This window comes from Ursus maritimus, unplaced genomic scaffold (assembly GCF_017311325.1).
Source record: "Ursus maritimus isolate PB19 unplaced genomic scaffold, ASM1731132v1 scaffold_24, whole genome shotgun sequence".
Classification (NCBI taxonomy): domain Eukaryota; kingdom Metazoa; phylum Chordata; class Mammalia; order Carnivora; family Ursidae; genus Ursus; species Ursus maritimus.
The window spans coordinates 40893281-40916368 of record NW_024424897.1 but is presented as its reverse complement, the minus strand read 5'-3'; the positions used below and the strand labels follow the sequence as shown (position 1 = coordinate 40916368).

The following is a 23088-nucleotide window of genomic DNA, read 5'->3' as shown; positions in this document are numbered from 1 at the left end:
TTCTTTCTTTCTTTCTTTCTTTCTTTCTTTCTTTCTTTCTTTTTTGTAAGATTTCATTTATTCATTTGTTGGGAGGCGGGGGAGGGAGAGGGAGGGAGAGGGAGAGAGAGAGAGAGAGAGAGGCAGGCAGAGGGAGAAGCAGGCTCCCCACTGAGTGGAACTAGATCCCAGAACCCTGGGATCATGACTCGAGCTAAAGGCAGATGTTTAACTGACTGAGCCACACAGGCATCCGTACAGAGCTGTTTCAGAGCACCAAGGAATCACGTATTGTGTATTCTTTAAATTACAAAATGTTGCTATAAAATATACTATACAAATACTATCTGAGGAGCCCAAAACTACATTACTGCTCACCAAGGACTCTAACTGGTCAAAATGGGGATGGAAGTTCCCTTGCTGCCTTTATGACAAGAGATTCCCGTTTAAACAATGCCTGCACAAGCCAAACCTATCATCCAAATAGGGACACTTCTAAAAGTAAAAGTAGGAACGTATTAATAATTATACAGGACATTACGTAAAATCCAGGAGTCCTGACAAACCGGGACACACAGTCATCCATTAGACTTCTCACTTCCACTGGTTTTAGGCTGTAATTGCTTCTAGTACAGAAAATCCGTACTACCCACATTCTTCTCCATAAAACACTAAGATCATGTTTCATTATGTTTCAAATTAAAAGTAAACTTTTCCTAAGGCAGGCCAAATTTTTATTTTCAATCCAGCAGGCATCCAGTACTTTCTGGGAAAAGGCATGTTTATGTACAGAATTCAGAATCCTGACTAAAGCATGATAAATATGATTTTCAATCAAATAATTACAACTGGTTTCTCTAGGGTTAAATCTCAGTAGGCTCAAAGTAACTACGTGCCAAAGTATTTTCATATAGTTTTTCAAGCAGAAACTCAAAGTGCAAAATGAATAATGTAATCCTTTAACAGCTAAAAGTTCAGTTAAAAAATAATTTTTCTTAATTTATTAAGGAATATATTTTCCAGGTTGATACATTAGATTTTAAAAATATGAAAAGAGAAAAGCTACAAGATACAGAGAACAGGGTAGAATTTATTGCTCCTTTCATACTGGACTCCTACTAAATCTGTTGCACCCTGTAGGTAGATTTGTAAACAGGTATAATCTAGATATTGTCTTTTTAAAAGTTGCTTAAGGAGCTATCTAAAGATTCCCGGTCTTTGAAAACTCAAGCCACCGATGGTGGGCACCGATGCAATCATTTTATCTCAGGGAAAAATGTATGATTAACTGCACGATACTATATGCTTATACTCTTATTGTACATCTGATTACATCAAAACGTTCATAGACCTCAGATTTTCTAAAATGATATTAACTATTAAATCAGTGTAAAGGGATCTTAAAATGTTTCTGTACTAACAGTTACATATGCAATATAACAGCACAATTTTTCAATCTTAGAAAAAAGTACAATGATGTGGTACTGTATGTATAATGGAAGGTTACTTAAGATTCTTTCTTTCCTTTAACTAATTAAATAATATGATAAATATATATTTTTGACTCTGTGAACTGATTCCTTTATCAACTAAATATTAGAACATCCATTAGATCCAATAGCAACATGCTTAGAACTTACCTAAAATGACAGAGCCTCAAACAGACCTCAAAAGTTTCTTCAAAGCACAATTCCATGATCATACATTTAAAACTCAAAATATTATCCATTCTAAAATCTGCAAAGACACAACAATCCTCCAATTTAAAAAAAAAAAAAAAAAGCCACTGTCTAAAACCATGTGTAACATGTATGCCATGTTTTTGAGATACTACAGAGGGAGCTGCTGACGCAGATGAATAATACATTAAATTGAAATCAAGTACTAACTTGAAATATTATTAATCTTTAATATTTTTGTGTTTTGGTAGTAAGTTTTCTTATTTTATAGCAGGAAATGGAAATTTTTTTTTGCTTTGGCTACAACAGATTTATTTGTATTAAAAAGTACAGGACACAGAAAACTTCCTATTTAGGATATTAAAAGAATCACCAAAGGCAGAGCTTATATGTAACTAAGGCATTTCTTATTTTTCCATTTAATAGCTGTCCTAAAACACAAATTTCTAGTATCCTGTTCTCCAAGCTAAATCATGACTTCCTACAAAAAGTCTTTATAGTCCTGGGGCAGCCACAGGAACAATTTCTTTTTATGTTTGAAGGATTCAGTGTTTTCCAAATAGCACCACTAGTGGAAAACACCTTTTTACTGTGCATGATTCTATATATAGTTAAAAATTATACAAGAGAAAACAAGAATAATTGAGGTTTAGGTTTGAAAGACTCTTCTGTAGCAAACTAATTACAACAGGTGTCAATTTTTTAACCCGAAGGTAAAAAACTTAAATAAAAAAGGAAAGGATTTAAGTAAATGGTGTACCAGATGGTTCCATAAATATTTTATGGCAAAGACTTTTAATTAAACATTCATGATCAGTTTTGGGGAGAGGAATTTCACAGAAACGTTATGCTAACTAATGAAATGGGCTGAAATCAGCCACCACAGGTACTATACTATCTATGCCACTCACGGTTTTAAACCATAACTATACTAACTTTCCCTCTGCTCTGCAAGTATTTGAAATAATAATCAATCAAGGCTCTCCCAGATTCCAGTTCTGGTCACTAACAATAAGTGATCGAGAAGTCCTAGCTTATAGAAGCACACAAAGTTTTTAAAGGGATGACAAACCCAAGTATACAAAATTAATGCCTGATATAAACAATTCATGCTTGAACTATAAGACAGAAAATATTATAAATTAGCTAAGTATTCAGTGAAGAGAATCTAAATATATCTTGCAGTTATTAAATATACCCATATTCACCAATTAATTATCTTATTTGAAAACATTCTTTCCTCACAGATGGCCTAGGTGCAATAAAGGGTTAACTCAGGAGCTCTAGGCTACCCAAACCCTACACATTCCAAAAGTCTTTAGGACTGGCTCAGGATCAACGCCTGGGAAATAACCTTTGAACCCTTGCAATGTCCTGCCTCAGGAGACAGTCTTAGTATACCTGGGTCTTTGGTCACATCCGACAGTTTATGCTAACAGTATGATTTATGGTGACACCTGTTTTTGTTTGCCCGGGGCCTTGGGCCAGCTGTATTAGTTTAATCCCTGGGTGGGAAAAGAGGAGAGCTGGAAACTGAGTACCTAAGGTCAGCCCTGTGGGTGCTCTATGCTTACCTGACTGACCTCCAATAAAAACCCTGGACACTAGGGCTCAAATGAGCCTCCCTGGTTGACAACATTCATCTGTGTTGTCATACATTGTTGCTGGGAAAATTAAGCAAGATCTGTGCAATTCTATGGGAGGCCAAGTGGAACTTTGTACCAGGTTTCTCCTGGACTCTGCCTTATGCACCGTTTTTCTTTGCTGATTCAATCTGTATCATTTTGCTGTAATAAACTGTAGCCATGGTAGAACACCTTTCCTGGATCCTGTGAGTTCTTTCAGCAAATCATGGAACCTGAGGGTAATCTTGGGGACCCCTGGCACAACCTATAATAAAATAAAATTCTTATTTAATAAAGACTTCTTCTAATTTCAAGGTTTGTTGTCAGCAACGTCATTTCCAAACAGGTAGAAATAGCATTACACATTCATAGGAATGCCTTCTAATATGTAGGTTTGTTTCCAGTCAACTAAAAGGATAAAGGTGACTCCTGGCCAGGTGTAGGAAGTTACTTCTGATGAATGATACAAGTATGTCCCCACTCCCACGACTTCCCTTCTTCAGTGAGAACCTGGGTAATTTTCAGGAAGTCTATGAAATGGAATCATCAATGCTTTCTCCTCGGTTGTTACTTTTGATCTATAGTTGAGGAGAAAAGAACTTTCTCAATTTTTCTATCCTTAGGGTAATTCTGTGCTTTTTAAAAAAGCATATGTCAAGAACCATCTGACCAGGCCCAAGATCACAGGTAACAAAGACTCTCTTGCCAGCCAGAAGCTGGTCAAGACCCAGTCCTTTCTCTGGAAAGGGCAAGGTTGGAGCACCCCAAGTCCACTGAGTTAAGCCTTTATTAGTTCCATAAAAGATTCGTGGGTTAAAATATCACTGAGGATTACAGCATTCAAGAGCTTTAGGTTTATCAGATCACAACATCCCAGCAGTGTTGATCAGTGACAATTCTATCACCTTATAACGTTTCCCAATTCCCCAGTCAGCTTAGCCATTCTCCTTCTCTCAGGGAAGCTCTTAATTGTTCCCAGTTACTAAAGAAATTATCAAAGATAATTGTCTAGTATAGAATTACCTACCACCTGGGTAAGAATGAGATTTTTATCTCACTGCTAAGTCTGAAAAACTATCTTGCTTTCATATTGGTTTCCATTCCAAGTCATAGGCCTAGTGTTAATAAAAAGCCTAGAGTGAATAAACTATACTGTCACGAGCTCATGAATTCAATGATTTAGGACTCCTTATCTTAAAGTTTTACCCCGTTAAATGCAGAATGGTCAATGGTGATGCTTTGCCTAGGGCTAACCTATGTCCCAATTTTTTTACTTTCATGCACAGTTCCAGGAGCTAATACTAGGCATTATTTTACAGTTTATTATTATCCATGATACCTAACACACTATTTTTACATATTAACAGTAGTAATATAATGTTAAAGCTTCTATCCTGAGAGAATCATGTAGGAGTTGAAATAAAGACCACAGAGTCAGGCCGTCTGGAAATGAACCTCAGTCTCAATACTTACTAGCTCTGTGATCTTGGTCAAGTTTTTATTATCTTTTGTGCCTCAATTTACTCTTCTGTAAAATGGGAACAATCAATCACACTATATTTCCCAGATGGTTGTTATAGGGATTAAATAAACTCATGTGTAAATAACTTAGAACTGTGCCTGACATCTGATAAAAACTTATGTAAGTAATGACTATTACCAGCACAATCCCCATCACCATTATTCCAAAGAACTTGGGATTTGACTTACATTATCTCTTTAATTTTCACCTTACCCCAAGTGGTAGAAAAAAGGGGCAGTAGTAGCCTCTTAACTGAGAGGCAGTTGTTGTATAGCAACAAGAGTACCTTCTTAAGTTCCATACAACATAGCTGCCTCACTGGTTTCATCTGCAAAATGGGGATGGTAATAACCTATCTCATAAGGCTGTGTGGAGATTAAGTAAAATATGTGCTCCAAAGTCCTGTTTTATGGTATCATAATTCAGGACATATTGATAATATTGCTCTCGGTCAGATACTCGGGATTTCAAAATTACCTGGTTCCAGGTACTCAATCACCTCTGCAAGGATGAGATTTTATACACCTTAAAGCATGAACCCCAAAAGGTGCTAGAAGAATAAATTAATAAAATATTGTCCCCTTCTTTCACATTCCCTGGTTAGGATACATTTCTTCAAAATAGTCAATGTGTGGAGGTTGGAGTATGTCAAGGGCAGAGAGTACCTGAGAAAAGGAAAAAAAAAAAAAGTCAAATTTAGAGAACTTAAAAAGGAAGCAAAATATGACATAAATGCAAGTAAATACTATTAACGCTTTAATGACTTAAGGCTTAGTTATTACAATTGCTCACTGAGATTAACTAAATTTATCAGTCAAGAAACAGTCCTAAACAGTAAGATGGGTTTGTAAAATTACTATGTAAAGACAATCCTATCCAAACTAAAATGAGAGGGGCAACTGGGTTCTACTACATGCTACCAGACAGCTGCATGCAAAGTGTGTTGAAACACCCTATTTTTAAATCAGTGTTGCTCTAAGAGCATGAGGAGACACACCTACCATTCATTCCTCTAGTCCTGTTTAAAAAGTGTTTACCAACTACATTCTACCTGGCAGGCACTGTGGTAGGCTCTCTAGTTATACTGATAAAAAAAAGTGGTACCATCCTGCTCTCATGACTAGTAGAGAGGAAGGCATTAAACAAACAAGCAGTTACACACCTATATAATTATGACGTATATTATTTGAAGGGAAAAAGTCAAGAGGAATGGGGACAAAAAGTTTCCCTGAAGTAACACTAAGAGTTGAAGGCTGAATAGGGTTGGTCAGGCAATGAGTAGATACTGTAAAGGCACTGAAGCAAGAAGGAACCAGGCAAATTCTAGAAACAGAAATGCCAGTGCTTATGGAACATAGAGGGTGGGAGGAAAACAGACTGGGATAAAATAGAAGAGGAAGGCAGGGGATATATCACATAAAATCTCTTTAAATTTTGTTAAGCATTTTGGATTTTATTCCAAGTACAAAAAAAGAAGTCACCAGGGTGGAAAGAAGACTTTAAGGCATCTGAAATTCAAGTCCTTTATAAAAGTAGCATACTAACAAAGTCACTTCTGCCTTTGAAACATAACAAATAGGCCTACTTCCCCTACCAGCTGTCCAGCTACTCTTTTAAGTCCCATCTATGATATCACACTCAAGAATCTGAACCTATCTAACTAATGAGAAATCTGAAGGTCAAAGAATATGAAAGAAGTTATTTAACAGGAAATAAACTGTGTGGTACAAGTTCAAATTTTCAATCTTTAGCTGTTTATTTAAGAAAAAAAATTTTTTATTATGGAAAATTTCAAACATACAAAAAAAGGATAGAAGAGTATCAAGAATGCTCATGTAATTAATACCCAGTCTTAGTAATCTACTATGGCCACTCTTATTGCATCTATACGTATCCCCACTCTCCGTATATAATTCTGAAGCAAATACCAGACTTATTTCAGCCATACATTAGTAAGTATCGCTAAAAGATGAAAACTTTTATCTATCTATCTATCTATTTATTTATTAATTATGTGGGGCTTGAACTCACAACCCTGAGATCAAGAGTCGGACACTTGACCCACTGAGCCACCCAGGCTCCCCAAAGAGAAAAACTTTTGAAAAAATATAATAACTAAGTCTAAAAATTTTGTTTTTTAATATCATCAAATATCCAGTTCTGAAATTTCCAATTTTCTTTTCTTTTTTAAAGTTTTTTAGTCTAAATCAGGACCTAAATAAGATTTACATATTATGGTTGATTTGTATTTTAAGTTTTAACCTACAGATTTCTCCTCTTTTTCTTTTCCCCTTGCAATTTACAGGTGGAAGAACCTTTGCTCACTTTTTTCAGCCAAACATCTGTCACTTCAAAATTCTAAATTAAACTAAAACCTCCTGTAATGAAAAAGTCTTTACTCACTTTAAAATCAGTTACACATAAAAGTTTGGAAACAGTTTAGAGATGCTTTATAAAGAACCTTGATCTTTCCTTTCTGAATTAAAATGTTTATACTTAGAATCTTGGTATAAAGGAAAGATAACAGATTTTTTAGTTTCTTAAAAAAATATTTTTTATCATATAAAAGATAAATTATTTCATTTCTATAAATTATTTCACTTCTATAAATTTAAAAACCTATAATTAGCTAGTGTCACAAATTCACGCAAATTCATTTCTCATTATGCGATAGAACAATTTTTAACATGAATATTTGATGTTTGAGGAAGACAGAAATTAGTGTTTTACTTGACATCTTTTGGACTCTCCACTCTGTATCTGAACAACATACATCCTGTCTTGGGGGAAACCAGAATGCAATGAGTGACAGCGTCCATTAGACAAAGCTATTGTACACTTCAAATCTATCTGCTATAATTAGAGGTTATCTAGAGAAAGTGACAACCATACATTTTAAACCTTGATGGAGAAGAATGAGGCTTTCTTATTCCAGATTTGATGAGGCTTTTTGTAGAAAAGCCATATAAAACAGGGTCAGACGTTTGCACTAAAGCATTTAGCTGTGATTGTTAGCTTCAAAGGTATAATATTTTAAACTTTGCTTGGAATTTTTTAAATGCCTGTTGTTTTATATTACCGTTATTTTATCTCAAAATCTTTATCGGAGGTCGGCATTCCACAGTGTTTCCAGGAGGGCAAAAACAGTGCTTAGATCAGTAGAAATGATCCAGGAATCTCAGAAATGATGTAAATAAGTAAGAAGGAATAGTACCAGTTTCAAACTCCAGACTTCATGCCCGACTCCCATTTTAAATAGCCTGAGTCCCTCTATAACCCCATTATTTGTGGGAATAGAGTGTGTGAGATTAGCCTTATGATGGACTCTTGTAAAGACTTTGACTTGTAAGGAGTCAAAGTATCCCAAAATACCACCAACTCTTCAAGGGATCTCAAATACAGAAAAAGCAAGCAGACTTGTCTAATTTAAAAAAATGAACTAAAATACTTCTGGTAAACAATGGTCATTACCAAACAATGTCTCAGCACATTTCTCAAATCTTTTAAGAACTGGACAAAAGCCCATTATGGTGGCTGTTCCTTAGAATTTTAACCTCTGTGATGTTAAGATTCACTATAAATTGGTTACACGATGCAAAACTGGCTTCTTTTTCTCAGCCCTTTACCAATAAAACAACTGTTGTAAATAATCTTAATCCTAAACATAAAAACTAGAAATTTAACTGTTCATAAAATCCAATTAAATCCCATGTTTAGCAAAGGAGCTACCCCTTCCCCAATCTTACTCCCCAACTGATTTTAAGTTCTTAAAGGTAGACTGTATAATTACTATTGTTTTTAATAGAGTTGTAAAATAAAGCATGCCAAGTGTATAATTTGATTAATTTTTACACAAAGTATATAATATGATGAATTTTTACTCCATGGTTAACATCTAGATCAAGAAGTTAAGCATTTCAACACCCTAGAAGGTCCCCTTGTCCCTTTCTGGTCAAAACCCATCCCCGCTCAGAGGTCACCACTATTCTCATTTTGCCCGTCCTTGAACTTTACACAAACTGAATCATAAAGAATGAAGTCTTTTGTGTATGACTTTTTTCCTTTACTGTTATGCCTAAGAGATTCATCCCTGTTGATGTGTGGATCAGTGGTTCGTCCTTTTTATTGGTGTGTAGTATACCACTATGTGAATGTACTGCTGGCAGACATCTGGGTTGTTTCCAATTTCTTGGAATTACGAATAAAGCAGCCATGAACACTCTTGTACGTGTCTTTTGGTGGATATGTGATTTGTCTTGAGTATACCAAGGAGTATAACTGCTGGATCACTGGTAGGTATGTATTTAGCTTTAGCAGAAACTGCCAGTTTTCCTAAGTGGTTTTACAAAATTACACTCTCATCAGCAATGTTAAGAACTTTAGTTGATTTGCATTCTCGTCAACAGTAGGTATTGTCAGTCTTTTTGATTTTAGCCATTCTGGTGGGTATATCATTATCTCATTATGCTTTTAATTTACTTTTCTCTGATGACTAATGACTTTGAGCACTTTGTCATATGTTATTAGCAATTTGGTTATCCTCTTTTGTCAAATTCCTAAGTCTTTTACTCGTGGGGAAAAGTTCTTGATTTATAGAAGCTCTTTATAAGATATATGATGTTTAGATACAGAATTTACAGTTTGAAAAATGTCAAGTAAAATATTTACTTCTAATGGTCTTCCTCAAATGCTAAATATTTATAATTGTCTATCACATAATATTTAAAATTGTCTATCACATAATATATTCTGGAAACAAGTTTTTTGTTGAATATATGTCTGAGGCCTGTCCTTTCATTCTCTTAACTTTTGATGAGCATTAATTCTTGAGGTTAATACTGTCCAGTTTAGCAATTTTTTTTTTTTTTTTTTTTTTAATGGTTAATGCTTGGAGCGTCAGGGTGGCTCAGTCAGTTAAACTTGATTTTGGCTCAGGTCATGATCTCAGGGTTGTGAGATCAAGCTCTGTGTCAGCCTTCATGCTGAGTGTGGAGCCTGCTTAAGATTCCCCCTCTCTCTGGCTGTGCTCCCCCCTCAAAAAACAAATAAATAAAATGGTTAATGCTTTACTTGTCTCATTGAGAAATCTTCACTTATCTCAAAGTCATGAAGATATTTTCCTATGTCTTATTACAGAAGCTTTATTACTTTACCTTTCACATTTAAGTCTACAATCTATTTTGAATTAATTTATGTATCTGTTGTGAAATAGACTTTGTTCAACTTCTTCAAGACTGTCTTGAGTATTTTCAGTCTTTTCCATCTCCATAAACTTTAGAGTATTTGTCAATTTCCTCACACACATATATACAAAACCCTGCTGGGTTTTTGATTGGGATTACATTGAATATAGAGCTCAACTTGGACAGAACATGCATACTAACCAAACTGAGTTTTCCAATTCATGAACACAAGAATGTGTTATTTTAAATACATCAAGAATCTGCCCAGTACCACAAATGTTAGGCACAGAGCAAACAAAACCAAATCCACTGAAAAGTAAGGCAGTCTACAGCATCCTTTGCCTGTTCACACTCCTTAGCAGCAGAAACATTAGCATTAATAATGTCTGCAGCTAAACAGCATGTCTGCATTCAGAGAAGCATCCTATTGGTCCCACATTGGTATGATTCTTCATCCTACTTATGAACCCCACGCCCCGAGTTAGGCCAGACTACACAAAGGAAAATGAATCATTCTTCTTTGCCTCTACTTCCTCCTCTTTGTCTTCTCTATCCCTCTAGAGTATTCCAGAAGTATTCCAGAATTAAAAGACGGGGAAAAAGTAACTCCAAGAGAGAGAGAGAGATCACTGAGGTTATCATGCCATACTTGGAGATTTCTTTTTTCTGTCACTTTCACTTACTTACTTATTCTTCAAATAGACTGACTGCCTACTGCATACTTAATGCTATTGCCTAAGGACAAGAAAAAGCCCCGGATTTGTATCACAGGGGATCCTTGCAGTAATCAGTGGACCCTTAAGGGGGCTCCGAATGGGCTTTAGAGGACCTGTGAAAGCCTAACATGACATAAATATTGTGTGTATGTGCATTTTTCCAAGAGAGGATTCATAGCTTTTATCAGATTCTCAAAGGAGCACAAAACTGAAAAAAAAAAAAAAAAAAAAAACCAACCCAAAACTCAATCATGCCTTCTCCATGCTGATAATACGGCAATCGTGTATGCATAAACGCATGCACAAGTGCACAGGTGGGTAAAGTACAGAATATTTTTACCAGGTTTTATAATAGCTCAGATTCTGACTAGACTCTAGTGATAAGCCTGGTCAACAACAACTTTCAGAAAGTTAAACCCATTACTGTTTCCCTAAGTTATGACATCAAGGTGAATCTATCCTTAAGAAAAAAAAGTGTGTGTGTATATCTCCATCAGTCAGATCAGCTAAAATCAATGAATTTGATAGTGACCTTTTTTTTTTTTCAAAGTAAACTCTATGCCCAACGTGGGGCTTGAACTCACGACCCTGAGATCAAGAGTCGCATGTTCTACTGACTGAACCAGCCAGATGCCCCTGATACAGTGACTTTGAAGGTTCTGTTCAAAAGAAAATCCAAAGTCTCCAGCTATACCCTGACACATTAAAAGCCATGCAAATTAAAATCCAACCTTTCTACAGTGGCCAGGGTAATCTTTCTAAATGCCATTTTCATTATGACATTCTTTTCTTCTTCTTTCAATCAAATCTTAGTTTCAAAAGGCTCATCTTAAGGTTTACCTCCTCCATGTTTGAAGCATCTGAGCTTCTAAGTCCACAACAATCTCTCTTTTCCTTAATATTATGGTACTTGTGTGGCAGCATTCACCTGAGCTTTAAAAATTACAAATCCCTGGGCCTCAACCCCAGAGATTCCAATTTAGTGGGTGTGGGATGAGAACCATGAATCTGCCTTTTTAAGGATCACCTTGGTGATTATAATATACTTCTAGGTTTGGTTGTCCAGCATTTTCCATGCACAAAACACAGACTGTCTTGCATTAATACTTAACCATGCAGGCAGTCCTCCCAGAACACTGTAATCATAGTACTCATCACATTACTAAGCCCCTTAAGGGTAGAAAGGCCTAGAAGCTAACATAGTTTAGGAATATAGGATGGGCAGAATAAATGTTTATTGAATTAATGAACACGGGCTCTGAAGCAAGACAGACTCCAATCTTGTGCCACCCTGACCTTGGGCAAGTTACTTAACTCTAAGCTTTGATTTCCTCCTCTGCAAAGTAAGGATAACAAACCCTATCTGACAAGATTTTTAAGGATTAAATGAATTAATGTATGGAAAGCCTCTAGTGTACATCCTGACACATAGTAATAATTGTTAAATACCTGATCCCTCAAAAAAGGACATTATAAACCTTTTTTGTATCCTCCACATGACCTAGCACTGTCTCTATACAGGACATAACAGACATTTGTTGCATTAACTACATTAAATACCAGATGCTTCTTAGACTGGCATTCCACACATACCACATATGTGGCACTGAGACGCTTTTGGAGATCTCAGAGCATAGCATAAATTCATGATATATAAAATAGTGGTGCCATACCATCTTCATCTCTAACCATCTGTCTCACTTTTGAATATTCCCACAAAAGTCACAAGCACTCACTTATGACAGAGCTCAGGAGCTCCAATTGGTTGCTATGTTTTGATAGGTATTTTTCAGAATTTCATTTATTTCTTTTCTTACACTACTCACTGACACCAACTTTGTCACTTAATTAGTTACCCTATAGGAATGAGTCACGAGCAAAGATACCAATACATATAGATAGTAGCCTATTACACTATCCTTCCTTTATAAAAGAAGCCAAGATAGGTCTGAATATAATAAACCACTGAAATCCGTAGTAAGCAAATTTCTAATGTCTCCTTCAAAAATTTTTTTCACCATGGATACCTTTACTTGAGTCTCTAACAATGTAAATATGGTTTGTCCTCTTTGATGTTGGGATGGTACTCACATTCAAGAAATAAATAACTAAGCAAGCACTAGACATCTTTCTAAATCACTTACAAAATTTGAGGGACCAGTCATAAAATAGCAACTTGAGTGGTATTTGCAGTCACTGAAACAAACGCATTTTTAGGCAGTTCCAATTGACTGAAAGATAACAATAACTTTTTTAAAAAAGTTTAAGGAAAATGGATGTCAAGAGGGGTAATCTATAAAATGAAATATGCCAAAGCAAGGAATTTCAAATAAACATATCTATTTGATATTCCTAGTTTTACCAAACACCTCAAACTTCTACAAATTTCTCTCTTAAAGTGAGACCTACACTTTGGCCAAAGTTCTAAAAGTTCCTGTGCAAACAAGCAGTCAGACTCAGAAGGAATTATTATATTTCTGATAAAGTTTTTATTTTAGCAATTAAAATAACATAGGTTGAGTACGAAATGCAGACTGTGAGGCAGTTTTTCTTTTCACATGAAATCGGTAACTCAAGAGACCAATGCTAACATCCCCAGGTAAATTTTACATGTATCAAACGTTTACTTCAGGATCGAGGAGAAGCTATTTCTCAAACCACAATGATTCTATTCACCCATGAGTCTTGACATCTCTAAACACAGCCATGCTAACCTATGCTACTTAAACAGCTATACTGGTTTTTAAGAGTAGAAACTGTTCCCCTACATCTTTACATTAATCTCTGATTTAAAATATTAAAGGTTAAGAATAAAGCATTTAAAATCAGGGACCAATTATTTCCACTTAAATCACTCACACTACATATTACACTCTTTTTATATTAAATATTAGTATTGTTCCTCAGCTAACTATTAACAATTTGTTTTACATCAATTAATATTTATCTGTTGAACAATACACCTTAGAATTCACTTAAACTCATTGCTCATTGTTCACAAAAATGGTCTAATTTGTCTCAGGTTCTCAAACTTCTTAATAACTTGCACATTCCTTTTTTAACTCTCTTTTGCTCTCTACCAACACAATGAAGCGTGCGTAGGAAATAGTCTATCCCAAACACCAATTTCACTTACATTATCATGTTTAAAAAAACACAACATCTTCAATTCCCGGAAGACCCTTTTGCAAGAGACCAGATTCTGGAAGACGTTGGGCATCTTTTTGAGTGCTACTCTCTTTCCATCTCTTGGATCTGTTACTGACCTAAAGAAGCAATATATGGGGGAGAAGGGGAAAAAAAAGAGAGAGAGAGAGAGAGAGAGAGAAATCAATTCCAAATCTTGTTCTTCAATGTTTCAGAGCATGACCATCATCTTTATCTTAGACTACTCAGTCCACTTAAACAATGTTTAAGGTATCAGTGAGAAAGAAGATTTAAAACAAGTACACACTTAAAATCAAAGAGAATGTTTAGCTCATCCAACTTAATTGCCATGCTTTTTTAAAAAATCCTTCTCTAAATTTCTATAAACACTTTCTCTGAGAGGTCACTTAGCAATACATCTCAGGTAGGAGGGCTATTAGCAGTAAAGCCATTTTAAAGATGAGGGTGGAGTACAGATTAATACAACTGAAGTCAAATTAGTTGTATGCTTCATTTTCAGGACCAAATTCAAGATGGAAGAGATGTTCATTCAGATGTCATTACGTGTAGTTCAACACAGAGAACACAATGTAATTATTTTGGCTTCTTAAATAAATGAACATCCTTTAGTAATATGGATCTCAATCCCACCAGTAGCTGAACAGTGTCCCCTCCTCAGAAGTCCGAGTGCCAGCTTAGGGCTGTAGCTCCTAGATTATGAAGACCTCTTCCCTTTTGCTTCCTGGTGTGGTAGCTGTGCCTCCTGTAGTTTTTCTTTAATAGCTCAGTGTCCCCCCTTTTTTATCTTTTAGTCTTCCAACATCTGTATAACCAATTCCTTGTATTACGTTTCCCTATGTTTGACATACTAGTATGGTTTCCATTTTTCTGACTGGACCCAAACGATACATATTAAATCAAATAGTTAAAGGAACTGAAGCAATAAATTTGTTAAATAAGGCCAACTGACCATTTCGCAAGTAATTTTCCGTGAATTATCTTAAAGCTTTTTTTCCTTCCACCCATCACATATGATGGTTGTTGTCCTTGTAGAATGTATTTCTGTCAAACTTATTTTGCTGATTCCTGCCTATCATTCCTGGCTACCATTATCTTTCAGCTCCAGTTTCAGTCATCCAGTGCTTTGGCTATCCCTCCCAGATTTGTGTCATTTAAAAGTGTGTTCCATAGGTCACCAATGGCGTTATCCAAGTTATTAAAATTTAGAACAGGACAGAATAGATCTCTGCAATGGATACAACACTAGAAAACATTTATGAGCCTGGCATCCCATTATTATTGAAATAATTACTTACTTAACTATAATCACTCAGTTTATTTCTTCATCTTGTCCACAAGAAATCACTCATCAAATTGCCTTCCTGAAAATAAAGCATTCCTGTTACCTACCAACCTGTCTAAAAACTATATGAAACTTCTTTATGAATACCATGACTTCTTTATAAATTCATCTTAGTGATCACTACTTCTTCTCTTAAGTGCTTATGAAACTCTTAAATGGTGCATTCTATTTAAATAGTATGAGGACTCTATTCTTCCATTGACTGAAAATTTGATAAAACAATTAAGAATTATAATTTTTAGGTTTTCAATAGCTTGAACTGTAATTCAACTAAGAGACCTAACATTCGCAATTATTGCTTAAAAAACACCTACCCAGTGCTCGCTTCAGCAGCATACACACTAAAACTGGAACATAACAGAGATTAGCATGGCCCCTGTGCAAGGATGACATGCAAATTCGTGAAGTGTCCCATATTAAAAACAAACAAACAAAAAAAACCCCAAACCCAAACCAAATCTACAACACTGCCTAAAAATCCACGTAAACATAAAATAGAGAGGAAACTAGATAGAGTATTATATTCAGATTGTTAAAAATATTTTTTTTCTGTTTAGTACACTACTTCTATAACTAGACTAGGAGACAAAAATGTCAATGAAATAGCAAGGAAGGAAAATTTTGGACCACACATTGTGTTTAGCTGTCACTGTCTCTTGAGACTTCCTTAATGTAGAATAGTAACTTAGCATTCCTCTGTCTTTATGACACTGCCATTTTTGAAGAGTACAGGCCACTTATTTGTAGACTGATCCTCAGTTTGGGTTCATGTGGTATTTTCTCACGATTAGACTCAGGCTGGGCATTTTTATCAGGAATAACTCAGGAGTGATGTCTTCTCAGTGAACATATTAGGAGGCACATGATGTCAATTTTCCCCATTTCTGGTGATTAACTTTCATCATTTGGATGACGTGTCTGTCAGGTTGCCACATTGCAAAATTACTATTTTTTTTTCCCGTTGGTAATTGTGTAACTGTCCTATTCCTCATCAGACTTCGACCCATGACCTTTAGCATCCACTGATGATTTTTTTTTTTTAAAGATTTTATTTATTTATTCGACAGAGATAGAGACAGCCAGCGAGAGAGGGAACACAAGCAGGGGGAGTGGGAGAGGAAGAAGCAGGCTCATAGCAGAAGAGCCTGATGTGGGGCTCGATCCCATAACGCCGGGATCACGCCCTGAGCCGAAGGCAGATGCTTAACCGCTGTGCCACCCAGGCGCCCCTCCACTGATGATTTTTGACTGAGTCAACTATTACTATGATGGCTGCCAAATGGTAGCTTAGTAATTTTAACGTCTCCAAATAGCTAGTCAGCACAATAAATATTCGTTTTAAAAAAAATGAGTAAATTGATTTAACACAAGGCCCTTTCCTGGGCCGCATACAGCAATACTTCTTCCCAGCTTCTGACTTCTTATTGGTCTTGACTCTACTGTGGTGAGGAGAGCTGCTAAGCCCCGTCCTGGCCCAAGGTTAGTACTGTGCCTTGCAATGTTTTAAGGTAAAATTCACGAAGCAGTATTTTATTTTATTATTCATGCAAAAGCCAGTCATGCCTGAGGCTGGTAACAATATAACTCTAATGAATGTGAAGGGCTGTGCAGTAATTTCACGCCATGTTGAGTTTGTTCTCTCTTAACTTGAGGTAGCAGATGCTTTAGTTCAGCTCAAACAGTACCACAGAACACAGATAAGTGTGGAAGCCTGTTACACAGGAATTCTTTTATTTACTTTGTTACTGAAAGGCTTGCCATGCTTAGTTCCTCGGCGGCTGCAATACCCTGGTTATTCCAACTGTACTTGTTAATGAAGCTCCAGCTGTAGAAATAATGAACAACATTTAGGGCAACTTGCCTCATTTTAGAAAAAAAAAAAGGAGCGATCCCTTGATCTACAATCCACTTACTGGTCAGCTACTTTCTCTACTAAATGCTGGAAGCCCTACATAAAACAGTGCATCTGTCATTTCACCTCATTATTTTCCTGGGCAATCAAGTTACACTAAAACAGATATTTACTTCTTAAGTTTTAAATCAATGTTCGACTCTGTAAACAGTATATTAAAAATACAGTTTTGGGGCTCCTGGGTGGCACAGCGGTTAAGCGTCTGCCTTCGGCTCAGGGCATGATCCCGGCGTTATGGGATCGAGCCGCACATCAGGCTCCTCCGCTAGGAGCCTGCTTCTTCCTCTCCCACTCCCCCTGCTTGTGTTCCCTCTCTCGCTGGCTGTCTCTATCCTGTCGAATAAATAAATAAAATCTTAAAAAAAAAATACAGCTTTAAGGGTTGTGAAGAAAGAATCCTTTCTTACATCTGCCAGGCGTACAATAATTTTTCTCTACATTGAGAGTACCAGTTCAACTGTTTTTTAAACAGCCAGAAGAATCCACAAGCCATTCTTCAGAGAAATATAGCCAGCCAAAAGAGTACGAAACCAAAATAGGAAGCTTTTTAGATCTGGTGTGGTTGTTTTGTTGCAGAGCTTTCTTAATCCCAGGAAACTCTGACCACTGCCACAAATCTGCTTAAATTACGGACAAGTAGAAGGGCTGGAATGAAACAAGAGTGAAGCTTACTGGGGATACATTCCCAGGCACTAGAACCTAATATTACAACAGCTTTAAATTAGTATAACTACTAAGCAAGAATCTCCCAAGAAATTATATGCTCCACATTCATTTTATGTGAACAATCTTTTCCCCATATGGGTTAGCAGTTTTAAAGTCCATGTTTCCAATACAGGTTTTTAACTATTCAAAACAAATAAATAATTTATAATGAGAATATTTCACTCGGATTGAGAAAATCAGGTTCTTCTAATTCTATTCACATAAACTTGTAATCAGCTATCTTCTATTTTTTGCTATACACACTACAATTACTATGTCAACTGTACCAATACAGTACGTATCTCAGTAACAGAACCTCCTAACTAGACTCTAAATATTTAGATTATTGCCTTCGCATTCATTTTGAAATTCATTTCCTTAAAAGTTATTTTTACTTGTATTTAGATTAAGTCAGCTTGAGAAAACAATCACAAACTATGAGGTACAATTTCTGACAACAAATAAATCTAAAAAAAACATATCTCACTTGTACCTTAGTCCCTGTTATATGTTCAAGGACCACTATAGGTTAAGGAATAAGGAATTTATTTTTACATCTTTTTGTTCTTTTTTTTTTTTAAGACTTTATTTATTTATTTGACACAGAGAGACAGCGAGAGAGGGAACACAAGCAAGAGGAGTCTGAGAGGGAGAAGGAGGAGGCTCCCTGCCAAGCAGGGAGCCTGATGTGGGGCTCGATCCCAGGACCCTGGGATCATAACCTGAGCCGAAGGCAGACGCTTAACGGCTGAGCCACCCAGACACACCCTCTTTTTGGTCTTTCTAACTAAAATTGTAACAGCCTAAAGTTTGTGTACTTTGACATAATTTATAGAGTTGCACACTGTTCAGAGGAATAAACTTTCTAAGGCTTCCCTGCCTCCACCCACGGACACATGAAAAAAAGATTCTCATAGTTAGGTAATTTGTTCCATCAGTTGGGATTTTCTGATGTTTGGTTTTTCTTTTATGTTTATCCAAATTTGGTATTTGCTGAGTCAGCTCTAGATATAAGAAAGAGACCCTTTTCCCTTTTTCAAGATACTTCTACTAAACTGATCCTCAAATTTGTTAATCTGATATTACAAGGAAAAAAGACCTTATATAACAGCTAAACCAAAGCAGTGAAATGGTTCTTTCTCATATCCTCCAATTCCACTATTGATCAGAAGAAGCAAAACATCTACATTTACTTGAAAGAGTTAAATATAAACTTAAACATCCTCTAACTCTGTGTTTAAACAAGTATAAATAGCAATGATCCCGGCAGGTGAGACATCACTGGGCCACTCTGATCTGTAGTGAGATCCCCAGGGGTGCTGATAAGGGAGGAGAAACAAGACACAGGCAAATCATCCAAAATCAGGCTGTCATATTTATTTTCAAATACTTGTTACCAATGAATAAGAGCTAACTTTTAAGACCCCAATTCCCCACCAATTATCATTGGTTAAGATGAAATATAGGTGCAAAATCCTTTTATACTAATTATTGTTGACCCAAGAACAATTTTTGTTCTTTAGACCATGAATTAATAATTAGTTTCATCCTTGCTGCAGATGCTGAGAAAGACACAGAGACTGTTACTCCTCAGTCACTGTCAAATATCTTTGTGAGGAGTATGACTTGCCTGCAGGGAAGCTGCCACACTGTCTTTTCAATAGGGATTTTCTCAGGTTGGAGGGTGAACATGACACAGCCTAGCCTGCCAACTCTAGGAAGTTTTCATGGCCCACTAGCCACAGTCCTCTCCTAGAAACAGACCCATGAATACTGTATGGGAAGGAGAACCACCTTCAATGAAAGACAGGTTTCTGTACAAAGATACAAAGGAAAAAATTCACAGCTGCACCTTCTTACATTTTAACAATTTATGGTAAAAAGACGTTATAAAGGATAACCAAAACAAAAACTATGTCACACAAAAATGTGCTTGCTTTTAATCCCACTGATGACTTCCTGAAAGACATGTGTTCAGTAACAGAAATACTGAGAAATATAAAGATTTTTTTTAAAAAAATTAAAGAATGGCAATTTTTGTTGCATGTTAGGTTTATAAGTACAGAAGGCACCAAATGAAAGAATGGCTTTGTTTACACAGGTTTATAACAGCATGGTTTTGACGATGTTGAAAAATTGTAATGAATTAAGAAATGCAAAATTCACATATTGGAAAAAATTTGTGTTTAAATGCTTATTATTTAATATTTTAGTGGCTAAGCTAATATTTTAAGAATTACTTAACATAAAATTTAAGTCCTAATATGCTGTTAGCTAAAAGCAAACCGAACATACCAAACAACATACCAGCAAAATGTAATTTTTGAAATAAAAAGGAAAATCTGAATATGGCTTGGAATTATGGTTATAAATCAAATGTCCACATTTCCTAGGAATGTATACTTAAGTATATATAGGTGAAATGACATGAGATTTAAGACTTGCCTTAAATACTTCATCAAGAAGGACTGTTGAAACAAACGAAGCAAATGTTGATAATTATTGAATATGGTGATTGGTATAATGAGGTCAAACTACTCAAAAATAAAACATGTTTGAAAAATTTCAAAATAAAAACATTGAAATGAAAAAAATTAAAGATACTATTTATAATATAAAAAAATCTGGTATCTGGGATTAAAGCTAACAATAGCTTTGAAACACTTCTACATAAAAAGACTAAAAGACATTATCGAAAGAAATTAAAGACATAAATAAATGGAGAGACATACCATATTCATGGACTAGAAAACTCAATATTATATAAATTTCAATTCTCCCCAAACTGATTTATAGATTCAGTGAAATTCCAACCAAAACCCCAACAGGTTTTCTTTTTGTGGAACTACAAAATCAGTTCTAAAGTCTTTATGGAAATGCAAATATGCTGTGGACTGCTAAAACACTCTTGAAGGAGGAAAAATTGCTCTACCACATATGAAAACTTAACATAAAGCTACAATAGTTTAGATAACATAATTTTGGAACAAGACCAAAGAAATAGAAATATGACCCCAAAACAGATTCTCACATATACAGATACTTGGCTTGTCATAAAGGTGTGTTTGTAGATAGAAAGGCTGTGCCATAAGCTACTGTCTCTCAGCCTCAAACCCATCCATCTAAACGCAACTCTATAATATCAGGGCTATGACTCTGCAAACCACATTTTGGTTTTGCCAAACAGCTCCATGTTAGGCTCTGCCAATGGGGGGGGGGGTTAGAGTAGACTACAAGGCTGGAGGAGGAAAGGGGGACTTGCCCCTTCCTGTGGGCTTCCTGCCTGTCTCTAGTTTCTGTGTCACCCTAGCAACACTTCTCCACTCCCAGCATTGGCGATGCCTTCCTATAACTGTAGCTGAGTCCAGTTTATAGTTTTCCCATTTGCAGAACCAGCCTCATTGCATCCTCCACCCTAGATACCAGCACTAGTGAGCTTGTATCCTCTCCTTAGATATCTGAATTTCTCCTGCATGGGGTTCTAAGTCTTAATAATTCCAACGTCTTCCATGATATTCCTCTAGCCATAGCTAGAGGTAGCTATTACTTCTATGATGCCTTCCATGATGCCTTAGTTCTCTTCTTGTCTTCTTAATTACCTACAACTTTAAACTTTACAAACAACTTTACAGCTAATTAGCACCCCCCCCCCAACTTTAAAAGCTCTGTTTCAATAACTGGTATGGTTTCTTTCTCCTCACTGGACCTTGACAGATAAAACATTCTTTTCAATTCATGGTACAGAACAACTAGATATCCATATGGAAAAACAGAATGAATCTTCACCCCTACTTCACTCCCTACACAAATTCCAGGAGGATTGTAGATATAAATGTGAAAACCAAAATTGTACAGCTTTTAGAAGATAACATGTAGTAGAATATCTTCAAGATACTGGGGCAGGGAAAGATTTCTTCAACAGGACACAAAAAGCACAAAACATAATGCAAAAGAAAAATTCATATATTTGACTACTTTAAAATCAAGAACTTCTTTTCATTATCTGTACATTATTAAGAATAAAAATGCAAGTCATGCAGAAGACATTTGTACCACACATATAAGGAATAAAGTGCCTATCCAGATACACGCAGAATTCATACATATCAATTTTTAAAAAGGGCTAGAATAGGCATTTTACAAAAAAGGATAATCCAAACAGCCAATAAACATATGAAAAGGACCTTAACCTTATTAGTCATTTGGGAAATGAAAATTAAAACCATAATGAGAAAGTACTATACAACCACCAGAACGGCTAATAATAAAAGGTGGACAATACCAAATTTTTAGTGAAGATGTGGTACAATGGCAATTCTTCTAGATTGCTAGTAGCGATGTAAACTGGTACAATCGCTATGGAAAAAGATTGGCTTTACATACTAAAATGAAGATACAAATACAACGTGACCCAGCAATTTGACTTGAAGGTGTATACCCCAAAGGAATGTGCACACCTATTACTAAATATATGAGTGTGTTCACGGTAGTATTTTTAGTACCCTTAACACTGGAAACAATCCAAATATCCATGAACAGAACTGATTAGCAAATTGTTGCCTATTCATATAATGGAAAAATGATTAAAATGAACTACTGCTATGTGCAACAACATAGATGAATCTCATACACCTGATTTTGAGCAAAAGAAACCAGTCACAAATAATGTAAGATTTCATTTCCATAATATTAAAAATATAAGAAAAGTTGAATATTTAGGGATGTATACTCAGGAGATAGAAACTATTCAGAAAGGAAGTAGTTACCATAAAATCAGGATAGTGGTTATCTTGGGGAGGCGATAATGAAGGGGGAGACCAGAAGGGACTTCTGTGTACCAGTGATGTCTTATTTCTTGTATGATTGGTGGCTATAGAGGTGTATATTTTATTTTGTGTACATTTCTGTGTTTCTATTATTATAGAACTAAAAAGGTAAAGACAAATTTCTCAGTTAAAATTTTCAGCATAAAAAGGCACTTCAGGTTGAAATTTGTATGATGAGTAATTTTTAAAGAGGGCAATTCTTTTTATTATTTTTTGTAAAAATACCCTTCTATAGAGGCGCCTGGGTGGCTCAGTTGTTAGGCGTCTGCCTTTGATTAGGGTCATGATCCCAGGGTCCTGGGATCGAGCCCTGCATCGGACTCCTTGCTCAGCAGGAAGTCCGCTTCTCCCTCTCCCACTCCCCCTCTGCTCGTGTTCCCTCTCTCGCTGTCTCACTCTCTGTCAAATAAATAAATTAAATTAAAAAAAAA

At 35.9% G+C, this 23088-nt stretch overlaps 1 protein-coding gene and 1 non-coding gene across 2 annotated transcripts in view; one reads left to right on the top strand and one right to left on the bottom strand.

Annotated features, from left to right (window-relative positions):
• The window catches only part of NLK (nemo like kinase), a 155473-nt gene that overhangs the window by 52043 nt on the left and 80342 nt on the right, over positions 1–23088 (bottom strand). The window contains exons 2-3 of the mRNA XM_040641040.1: positions 13841–13970; positions 5415–5470 (exon numbers count right to left, since the gene is read on the bottom strand). Coding sequence (XP_040496974.1) covers positions 5415–5470; positions 13841–13970 — 186 coding nt within the window. The remainder of the gene's footprint in view (positions 1–5414; positions 5471–13840; positions 13971–23088) is intronic.
• Positions 15532–15635, top strand: LOC121105117. The gene has a single exon (XR_005837547.1). It is a non-coding gene; the product is annotated as a U6 spliceosomal RNA (small nuclear RNA).